Here is an 11,796-nt window from a genome sequence, read left to right on the forward strand (position 1 = left end):
TTTCACACTATCTTTGTTCTTAATTCTACATTTAAAGCATCAACGTGTAGAGGCGTGTGTAGATCCTTAAGTCCCCTATAGGATAAATAAGCTGGAGAAGCTTCAGTTGTCCCCAATGAACTATACTGCAAAATGTTTACTGCAATGCTTAAAGGCCGGGCATGAAAAAAAGAATTAGATTGCTAGACACCCATTTTTTCTCTGTCTAGACAGAAAAAGAAACGAACGTACTTGAGCAACCTATAATTTGTTTTCTTGCCCGACCTCTAAGCATTGCAGTAAGCATTCTAATATAGTACAGAACTGGTTATTCAATTGGGCTCCTCGATGAACGTTAGGTGTAGTTTTTTAAATGCACTGCCACGATAAATACGCATTAATTATACATTTAATGCGCATTAATTGATGTACATTAAATGTACATTTAATGCGGGACAAATATGCGCTTTAAATGTGCATGTACAATTCGCATTTAATGCGAATTTTAATGCACATTTAGAGCGCATTATACGTGCATTGGCGCTCCTTGGGAGTGTCCGACACAAAGTATTTCAACTACGACACAGTGTCACACTGCTCGACACAGTAAAAAGCTAAGCACAAGCGTGTAAAATATCCCAGTGTTACCAACATTTAGAAAATTTTATATTTAAATTGTGGTATTACTGCTTTCGAACATAACCTATAAATAATATAATAATGTACGAAGATTCGAAAACGTTAGAGGTAGATCTACCGCACAAGCTTTTCCGCAACGCGTTATGTTAAGTTCTGAATATAAACTTAAATCCGTAGGTAAACTCAGTAATTCAACGCACAAAGAAAATCATAACGTATTATTGCGTCAGGCTTTTTTACGATTTTCTTTGTGCACTGATTGAAGTTTAAGGTTACGAACGGTTCTAAGTTTACAATGATCACGTTCAGCAGAACGTTTATTTTGCAACTGTTGGAAGTTTTCTTAATTCATTCTTCATCTCTTTCTGTTTCCCTTAAAAAGAGACAAAAAGTGAGTTAAGCTAAGGTTCGAATTAAGCGACATGTACTATTCCATTAACGTAATGCCCTCTAGTACAATTTTTAGAAATTAAACCTACACTTTCACCGTTTCAACAAGAATTTTACACGGTGTAACACAGTGCAATTTTGTGTGTCCTAGCTGGAAAACGCCCACACTCTACCATATATACAACATCCGTCTCATTGGCTCCGCTAAAATAATAGCGGATGCGCAGGAATGATCGATGCAAAACAAAATAAATGACAGAGTGGGCATACTAGTTATACTATGGTATAAGCGTAGCTAGAACCGCGCGCGCGCGAGACCGACCGTGTAGTTTACGCGAGTACGCGAGTTGACAGGCCCTCAGATTTTTGGATCTCAACAACGGCTGATCCGATGAACTTCTATGTAAGTGCGCTCAATCGATAGCTTGGGTTCAATTTGCATAATAAAAGTGTTTTCATTTTTCTTCTACATGCTCCACGAGTGGAGATATTGCGACGCAAACATAGTTGTATACTTCGGGGGACGCGGTTAGGTCTCGAATTAAAGTTCTGTTGACTCCCTCGAAGCCATGAATAATGATGGCAGCTTTGCTAAAACCCCGCGCTCACCCAAATATTAATAATTTGAATCTGTTATTCAAGAGCCATTGAAATCTCAATCATTAAAAAGGGGCGACGCCTTTTCCTTCGCTGCTTGCAGCGATGAGGAAGGTTAAGGGGGAGGGGGGGGGGGAGAAGACGCGCAACGCCGGAAATACTCGGGATGTCGTTCCCGAGGAAAAAGTTTGCGCATCCCAGTGTGGTTTTTTGCGGCGTCTGGACATAATAAAATAACGGGCACAGGGGCGTATAACGAATTGAATTTCTGCAGGAATGACCCGAGGCGCGCGCCGCAGAAGGGTGTATTCGGACAGAAATATGCATACGTATATACGTACACAGCCCCGTGTGCGAAGTTATAATAAATTCAAAGCGAACGAGGACACAGTGGCGGGCGGGCGCGGCTCTCGGGTTACGTCTGGATTTCGCATGGAATATTCCGCACGCGGATTCAAAACCCTCGGTTTGTGCTAAAAGTGTCTAAAAGCCGGCCGCTAAAGTACGGAGGCCCGGCCAGGTGATTCCAAGTCGCGCGAGAATATATGGACAAAGCGCGGGGATACTTCCATTACACGACTTTTCTCGAGTTTCTTAGGAGAACGGCCTCTCGCGGGGCTCGCAGTTTTTCCCCCCACGTCCATTCTATTTCCAATTGCATTGTCTGTTATCCTTTAATTTCACTTCCGCACTTGGCTACCACGTTTTAATACGCGTTCGTCATACTTTGATATCTCTCCGCCATACCGATCTCATTTGCGTAATAATATTGACTTCGCCAGTTTTTAATTTCGAGAGAGGAAGTTCCAACGAGTATCCTCAATAGCTTTCCCGTCTCTCCATTATATTAAATTAATTTTTTTTGTAGCAAATGTTTATCTCGTATCAATCTTATTTTGATTATACCAAAAATTTGTTTTGCTAATTATTTTATACATAAACTATGACGACGATCCGTTAGGTACTTCTTTTATTTACTCTTTTTTTCCTCTATGTGCATTCGGAGATGTGCCTGCTCTGTGATGCAACGTCGTTTTTACCTAGCGTTGATGAGAATCGATGTTTTTTAACGGTAATTTATGCTAAAAGCGCGATAAATATCTCGCGACCAAGAGGCTTATTTTTCGCGCGTTATTGCTTCGCACACACAATAACTAATGGACCACTTTTATTCATCTCGTCAAATAGATAGCGCGGCATCGCTGTCGCGTAAGAAACCGCGATGTTAATGTGACCTTAAACCCAGCCAATACCGACGCGCGCGTAGCGAAGAAAACGCGTTTTGCACAGGTCCTTTTTGATATGATAATATTGAAAAAGGATGAAGTTCACTTTCGTAGAAAATATTAACATAAGTTTTGATACACGAGGCGAAAAAGCGGAATCATTCGTCATCTTGATCCTCTCCGATGAATATAGCAAACCAGCAAGGAAACCTTGGGCAATTTAACCGGCTTTCCGAATGAATTTGTATTATGAAAATGACGCAACGGCGATGTATTATTAAACCATTTTTATATTAATTCTAAATTAATAAAATATAATATAAATAAATGATAGATATAAATAATAGGCTCCAATTAAAAAAACAAATTAAAGGTAAAATTAAAGGCAATGTGAGCCGTCACCTGCTCGCCGGTGTTAAATTAAAAGTCTACGTCAATTTTTGTAGAAAAGTATATTATAAATAATAACATTTTAAAAACTAATAATATGACGCATGGTACGTTTCGGTCATCGCATGTGACCCTCTTCAGCAATAGTAATAAATAAGCGAAACATGTTGGTTATACACGACGTTAAAACAAGGTACAGAGCAATTATGCTAAGTCATTATATGTAAAATTGGTGAAAGATGAAATAAAACCTATCTTGTCGGTGTGTTCGAAAGTACGCATGTAGGCTAGTCAGTGACATGGTCACTATGGGACATGACACATGGGATTAGCCTACATGCGTACTTTCGAACACACTGACAAGATAAGGTTTTATTTCATCTTTCACCAATTTTACATATAATGACTTAGCATAATTGCTCTGTACCTTGTTTTAACGTCGTGTATAACCAACATGTTTCGCTTATTTATTACTATTGCTAAAGAGGGTCACATGCGATGACCGAATCGTACCATGCGTCATATTATTAGTTTTTAAAATGTTATTATTTATAATATACTTTTCTACAAAAATTGACGTAGACTTTTAATTTAACACCGGCGAGCAGGTGACGGCTCACATTGCCTTTAATTTTACCTTTAATTTGTTAATTCTAAATTGTTTATGTTTTGTACAATCGCGAAGCATTAATGATATAGAGCACCCATTCGCTCAGCGGGTAGATTTCTCTTTAAGAATTTAAAAGGAGCGGATTTTTTACTCGTACCATTAGCGTGAATAAGTAACTCGTTTTTCTTTTCGCGAAGCAGCTGAAAACATTGGCGAATCGTATCCTTTGCAAATCGACATTATTTGCATACACGTTATTCCATCTCTCCCGTAAAATATAATGTATGTATTGATGTCACTGTAAATCTGCAATAAATTATGAATTGATTTCATACATATATAAGCGCCCAATAATGTAACGCTAATAATGTAATACCGGTGTTACCGCAAGATATCGGTGTATTTAAAGTTGACATCTCACTTATTTACGTAACGTGTCGAAAGGTACCGCCGATGATCACGTTGGTTTCGACGTCGTTTTCAATCCCACCGAATAATTTTCCACTTTTAACGATTATATTCCATCTTCGCGTGCGCGAACATTGATTTCCGCGTTTGTTCCGCGGATGTACGGGATGTATTAATTTGAATAACGCTATCGGATGAATTAATAATAAACAATTAGGTTAATTAGATCTCCAGATTGCCAGGAAATGCGAATTGTTAATATAATAATTTTGCTTGCATTATAATTATTAGTTATATTGTGGTTTACTTGTAATCGCGTAAAATAAAAATTAATTTAGACACTCAACCGCGCTTTAACTATTTCATCACGTCTGTACAAAGACGACGCCGTTTAAAAAATGAAAAAGGATAGGATTAACGCTTCCAGCGTTTTGACAGTTGCGCGCATTGTAATTACGCCCCGTTGATGGTATTGCAAATTTTATAGAGTATTTTTTTGCCCATGCGGGCGACGGTCATCTCCGCGATTGTTCTTTGCGAGTAACACGATTTAGCACATGAGTTCGTTCCGAAGCGCTGCTAGTCATTCTCGATGCTGCAATTTATTAATGATGTTAATTCTAGGCGGAACAAAGGAAATATCTCGCTGGCGGCTATCGATATTGCGTTTGTAAAATATGGATTACGCGGGAGATGTCCGTAACAGGTGCACACGGCCGGCCTCTCTCGATTTAATAATACAATATTCCATGTCCTATTGTATGCACGATCGGATAAATTTATTACGAGTCATAAAATCCTAAGCGACAAACAGGGCACGCGCATAGCTGAAAGCTTATATAAATTATTACAACATATGTAAAAGTTGCGAATTGTTTTTAACTGCCGTCGCCTTCCCTGTGTGTGGCTCAGTCAATGGCGACGTTCGCAATAAGTAAAATAATGTGAAACCTAATATGCAATTTTTTCACTATTAACAAAGCGAATGCAAATTTTCGTTAATTCGCTAAAAGCCACGTCCGGGATGCGCCGTACGGGTCCAGATCAGTTCGCGCCAACGAGAGTTTTAATTTTCGATTTTAATAAAAGTTAAATCGAAAATTAAATTCCTAAAACTGTACTGATTTAATTTAACGTCCATATTTTATATTAATTAAATTGTTGTTATCGTCGTATAATTATAGTTATTTTTGTTGTTTCGTTACGTAACTCCTGCATGTGAGCTTTCGGTGAAATATTCCGCAATCTCGCGTTGCATTCTGCCGCTAATTGTTTCGGCCGGCAACACGCACCTTCGGGAGAACGCATCATCGGTCTGCAGCGCAGTCCGTCACGCAATCCTTATGCAGTTTGCGCAACGCACGCGCTAATCCGCGTGGGATTCGTGATTTTTCTCGCGCGGCGGGTCACGCTGTTTTCGCGCGGCTACCGAAACGGAAGCAATAATAATTCGCTCGCGGCCAGCGACGGAGTTAACGAGGTACGAGCATACCGCCCGTTAACTTAACGCCGGCCAAATATTATTTTTGCAATTCCCGCTGAATCCCACTAACGAGCGCGCGTTCGTACAAAAGCGCTGACGTTCTGATCCTCTCTCTTTTTCTACCTGTATCTAATGTCGTACGCAAAATTCTCTCAATGACGCGGGCTCGCGTTAATCCATCGTTTCGTGATTTTTGTAAACGGTAAGTGGTCCCGGGGACTCTCCCGGAGGAAACCCGACGGGGAATTCCCCGGGAACGAGATTACCGTGGCAAGCGGGGAGTAATTTTTTCCAGCTGATATCCGGCTAGGGTCGAAAACTTTCACGACAAAATACAAATGGGATTAAAGTCAAGCGTTCGAGCATAGTGTAACTAGTATGCCCACTCTCTGTCGGTCCTTTGATCTTTTCGGTTTTCGATCACGTGGTACTCCGCCATGTTTTTGGTACAAGTCTCATTGGCACCACCAAGAAATGACGGATGCGCAGAAGAGATCGACGCAAAACAAAACTAATGACAGAGTCGGGCATACGTTATATTATGGTTTGAGCCCAAGTTTTTGGAAATGAGCTTCGAATCAATTGAGGAATCCCTCATCTAGTGATATTTACACGACGTAGAGTGATTTGCAGAAACGCCAGACGAATATTTGCATATCTATGACGCACGTCTTTTCCTTTCGTCCTCCTCGCGTCGTAGTTGCGTGGAAAGGTTTGAGGAGGGAGAAGAGGAGAGGAGAGGGCCGTAAGGCCGATTCGACGAATTCGGGGTCCAGTTAAAGCCGGCGGCCGGCTATAAAACAGTTGACCGACACTGTCGCCGACATCAGTGGTGTAACTTTGCTCGAACATGAAGGTAAGCGTAACTCTTTTCTTCCTCGCTCGCTCTTTTCGTTTCCCGCTCGCTTTTTCGGCTCCCTCCCATTATCTTCTTGCAGCCCCTCTCGTATATCGCCCTCGGAGATCCTTCCCTCAGCCTTTCGTGAAATCCTTCGCTTAGCCATTCGTCGTTTTTTTATCTCCTTCCGTGTATCCTCTCGTATTCTCGGGAGGCAACTTGTTAATTTGTGAATGTAATTTTATCACGTTTTTGCGAAGATGACGATGATACGTGACGCGGACCGGGTGATTCGGTCGTTCCTCTCTTTTAAAAGCGTCCTGAAACTATCGCGCGCTGTGAATTGAGCCAACGACAATTTCAAATAATTCAGTAATATTGTTCTTTTTTTCGATGTCATCTATCTCTCTTGATTATAGACATTTAAATTTTAAAATAATACACGTCCCCGTTCTCTTATTATATAATCCTTGATTTCTCAACTTTTTAAATATTCCGCTCCTTTTTTTTCCTACCACGTGGGAATCGCATAGACGTTAATTGCCGCCTTTTATTCAGCGAAAATCCGATCCTGAGAGACCGAAAGTGAATAATGCAGTGCAAGTTCTTCTCGGTGCATCGAGGCTGTTTCACGTCGTTAACGACCTCGGAGACCGTTTAAGGATCTCCTACGGTGATTCAATGTCTGTCTCCTCGTACGTCCTCGCAAAAATTCACCGTTAATCCGCCGCTAAACGCGCGCGGATTTTTTTGCGACCGCGCCGGCAGCGCGAGCTCTTAAATCGCGGGCGAGGCTCGGGTCGAGACGAGGTAGAATTTCTTTACGAGAGTGAAAGGCGTCGCAGGAAATGTTGTCCGTGGTAATGGTGACGATTGCGTAACGTTTACGAAGGCGTGCTAGTTGTTGCTTAATAATATTATTTTCCTTCCCACGCTATCATCTAGCTAGAACGACGTGTCTTTGTCCCGGTCTTGTCCCGAAACGAGTTTTAATTTCTACTTAACGAGGCACGCTGCCAAGCGAGTAATTTGCCGATGCCAGTTATAAATAATCGCGAAACTTTTCAACGTATATGTATAAATCAAGTGAAATTAAACGACTCTTACGGCATTAGCTTGTCAAGTTTCCCGATTTGTCAGGGGAGTCTTAATGAACGCGCAACCCAATCGGACGTCTTATATCCATGTATATTAAATACCGCTGCGTTCTCTTCGCTTAAAGAGCGAAATATCTCTGGGCGAGCCCACAGGATAACATCATTTCGGTCGCCGCCCTTTGCGCGCTTTACCTTCGCCAAAGTATAGTGGGTATCGCATGTATATTGCGCAGGTATCCTCCTCGGAGAAAGAGAGAGAGAGAGGTAGAGAGATAGAGAGAGGTCCATTCTATACTAATTAACATCCTAACTAACTCTCCGGTATTAACCCGTTATGTACTAGCGTAACCATCTGGTCGTGGTCTTCAGAGGAGGGTGAGAGATCCCCTCGCTTTTGAGTTTGAACCAGCTTGTCGAAAGTGTTGCGGTTCGCATTTTCGACGAATTAAACCGCGAATTTTAAGGAAGGCTCAAGTCCGCGACGGAATATTAAATCCTCGTGACGGTGACTTGTAAAAATTGCTCGAGATCCTTTTATGTCAACTTTACCGAGATTAAATATCGCACGCACAGCTAAATTCCTTTTTCTCGTTTCTCCGCTTCGAATAGACCAGAATGAATTTTTTAATTCTCAATTTAGAGCAATCGATTTCTCCTTTTTTTATTTTACGCGTTGAAAATTTATTTCAACTACCACCGGGTTAAATTGGGTAACATGGCCGCTAAACTGATATCTCGAAATTGGAGCAGTCAATGTCGTTTTATGACTTGAAGCTAAAAGAACGAATGTACACGTGCATATGCGAGATGCTTTTTTTTTCATTTTTCGCAGCGTGACGTTGATCGCTCGAATTTCTTTTCGCGCGATATTCGTCCAGATAATAGCTCGAACGCGCTGGTTGACGACTAATTCAGATAAGACACCAGTACAAACTTACTATGTTAATGAGATTTCTGAAAATCTATCGTCTGCGAAAAAGACGATGAATATTTCGCGAATACTCGGTTAGTTTTTATTCTGTACTCTGACAGAAAGAAATGGGTGCATTTACCACAATCTGACTATACTTTGTAGTCATTTTAGGAGCCAATCACGTTTTTATAATTCTTCCAACTACACAAGTTACGGATGACCTAACAATGTATTATAGTTCTCATAGACACAATATTGGTCCGTGCAACTTATGATATGGTTGTCATAAATTGAAACGAGCTTTTAATTTGGTAAGGTATGCTATAAATATTACAATAACAACCACAAGTAGAATTTCGAATAACTATATGTAGTAGTAATAATCGTATTTATATTGGAAATAATATATTTATATTGGAAATAATATAATATTCCCCGCTTTTTATTTTACAGGGTGTACTATAACCACCAGAGATCCTTTTAATAACAGATTCTTTAGAAAATTTCAAGACGAAAATTCTAATACAAAAATATTGAGGCTATAATAGTTTTTAAATAATAAGCAAGTACATTTCACCAATGATAGGCCTGAGATTTCGCGCGCTCAGGCACGGCGACATGACGAGTGATAAAAGTGTTCATATGAATGTCGCCTTTTTTGGCATAGTAATGACCTTCATGATAATTGATATTGATCGTTCACTTTGACAGCTGCAACACTTAAAAGTTACAACACGGTGCAAATTTTTTCTTGAATTAAATAAGAAGGGCGACACATTCATAGGAACACTTGTCATATCGCCGTGCCTGAGCGCGCGAAATCTCAGGCCTGTCATTGGTGAAATGTACTCGCTTATTACTTGAAAACTATTATAGCCTCGACATTTTTGCATTAGAATTTTTGTCTTGAAATTTCCTAACGAATCTGCGATTAAAAGGATATCCGGTGGTTCTAGTACACCCTGTATATACATTGCGTTCACTATGTTCATTGGTTACATCACTTTGCACTCGTAAAGAATAGTACAAGAAAGCATCTTTCAAAGAAAAGATAAGTAATTTTACACGAATGTATAAACTTATCCGTATTTATAACACTCTATGCGGTTTTCTTCTTACGAGAAAGTCTTGTACCGCGCGTTCCTCTAGTGAGAACATTCCGTACCACTTCACTTTTGTTTACCATGTGATTAGTAAGGCGGATGATAAAAATGTAGTTAAATTTACTGTCATTGTGATTGTATTTACTATATAAAAATAGTTAACTAATTTACTATTTATTTACCTGAATATTTTAACAAAATAATACTTAAAAGCTTACCCATATAGCACAGAAAGTTAAAATAATGTTGCTGAAACGTTGCAATGTTGAATGTTGTAGTATAAATATCTTTTCTACGTTGAATCTAGGTTAATGTTTGTACATTAATTCTTTATATTGTTGCAACGTTAAAACAATCTTGAACAAATTATTATTTTTTGACAATCAAATAGATACTTAAAAAAATTTATAATTATGAAATGTATATATTATATATGTACAATATTTTTGCAACGGTCAGAAATTTTCTGAGCTAAGATTGGATTAGAGGAATAATTCAATTTCAGCACTTCCAACAGTTGTAAAAAATATTCTGCTAAACGCGACCAGTGTTAACTTAATATAATTTAACAATGTTCTCTGAATGTTGAATTGTAACGTTTACAAGACATTACACAATTCAGCGGCCATTAGACGTTTTTGCAATATCTTTTCAACGTTGAATTTACATTTCGTAACATTGATGTAATATTGCAATGTTGTAATGGAACGTTTCTGAGTCGTTGATTCAACATTTGTGTGCTGTATGGGATTATATGTCATAGTAAACTTTTTATATAATTGGCATTACTGTGTCTATATGTTTGCTATTACTAATATTATAGTATAATTACTATAAAAATGATATTCCCGACTATAATTATTTTACTGTGCAATTATAGTTTCAAATATTACATATTTTTCCATCAGTGTAGAAATGTGTTTTAATGTTCCACGGGGAACGTGATAAAAGCGTCTCTTAACGTAATCGCGTTTGAGAAATCGTTTGACACATTCCGTATAATTGAATTGATTTCAAAACAGGGCCCGACCCGCGCTGCGTGCCACCGGCCGTCCACTCTGTCTTTATCTACTAATGAGGCGTGCAACGTGCAACGTGCATGCACGCTCGGTTCGCTGCCCTGTTTTCCGTGAGCCTGCAGGGGGTCTTGCGCAGACTTCTATTCTCGATTTCGGGCCCAGAGGAATTTCGCATAGAGCACGGGCGCACACACGAGCGGGTACATAATACGCGTAACACGTACGCATACGCTTGTTGATATTCATATCACGCGCTAAACGCACGCCCGCATGCGATTCTGCGTTTCGGCAGCCCGTGATTATGAACGCAGCCGGCTCGGCGCGGCAAACATTTAGCCACGTCGTGCACGCGCGACGTTTAGCCCCGGCGAGCCGAGGGCCATTCTGAATTCTGACACTTTGTGCGCTTTGCCGGCCGATGTATTTATGACGAAGTTGCGTGTGCGAATCGGTCTTGCGGATTTTAGCCCGGGAATCCCCGCGGGAGCCGCAAACGGCAGCGCGCGACTTCCGTACCTCATTCAGGCCCTCACGCTTTTATATACATATGTACTGTATATGGCGCGAAACGCGTCCAGTGTATGTACATCGGGATTATACACTTTTCGGATATACTCTTTCGTATCTCAAGAAATTTTCTAATGCACCGTTCCAGGTCCTGGCTCTGTTCCTGCTCGCGGTAGCGGTGGTTTTGGCAGAGGACAAGTATACGACCAAGTACGACAATGTTGACCTGGACACGATTTTAGCGAGCGACCGTCTGCTCAAGAACTACGTAAACTGCTTGCTGGATAAGGGCAGCTGCACGCCCGACGGCAAGGAGCTTAAAGGTGAGCCTTTCGAGATTTTACTAATTATTGCCATTGTGATTTCGTTATCTCGCTCGTTTTCGCCCAAACGCTAACGCTGGCACTTGAGTCAACCATAATTCTCGCAATGCAACAACAAAGACGTAGAAATAAAGATACAAGAGTAAATCCGAATAAGAGCGTCCGCGGTTACGTGTCCTTGCATTTGGCACCTTTCAAGATTTTACTCATTATTGCTACGATAATTTCGTTATCTTGCTCGTTTTCAGCCAGACGCTAACACTTTAATCAAACA

General features: G+C 40.3%; 2 protein-coding genes across 3 annotated transcripts in view; both read left to right on the forward strand.

Moving 5' to 3' along the window:
- Positions 1 to 6,416, forward strand: part of LOC105559817 — a 16,509-nt gene extending 10,093 nt beyond the window's left edge. Inside the window, exon 4 of one of the 2 annotated variants that reach the window (XR_001008777.1) lies at positions 6,356 to 6,416. The gene's annotated coding sequence lies outside the window, so the exon portion shown is untranslated. Of the gene's footprint in view, positions 1 to 6,343 lie in introns of both variants that reach the window. The other variant, XR_001008776.1, reaches the window with a different exon arrangement.
- Positions 6,417 to 6,470: 54 nt separating this feature from the next.
- LOC105559816 (ejaculatory bulb-specific protein 3) overlaps positions 6,471 to 11,796 on the forward strand; it is a 10,889-nt gene continuing 5,563 nt past the window's right edge. Inside the window, exons 1-2 of the mRNA XM_012008416.1 lie at positions 6,471 to 6,578; positions 11,348 to 11,522. Coding sequence (XP_011863806.1) covers positions 6,573 to 6,578; positions 11,348 to 11,522 — 181 coding nt within the window. The 5' untranslated portion in view covers positions 6,471 to 6,572. The remainder of the gene's footprint in view (positions 6,579 to 11,347; positions 11,523 to 11,796) is intronic.

The sequence above is a fragment of the Vollenhovia emeryi genome, unplaced genomic scaffold (genome assembly GCF_000949405.1).
Source record: "Vollenhovia emeryi isolate VEMERY1.0 unplaced genomic scaffold, V.emery_V1.0 DF939253.1, whole genome shotgun sequence".
NCBI classification, from domain to species: Eukaryota; Metazoa; Arthropoda; class Insecta; order Hymenoptera; family Formicidae; genus Vollenhovia; species Vollenhovia emeryi.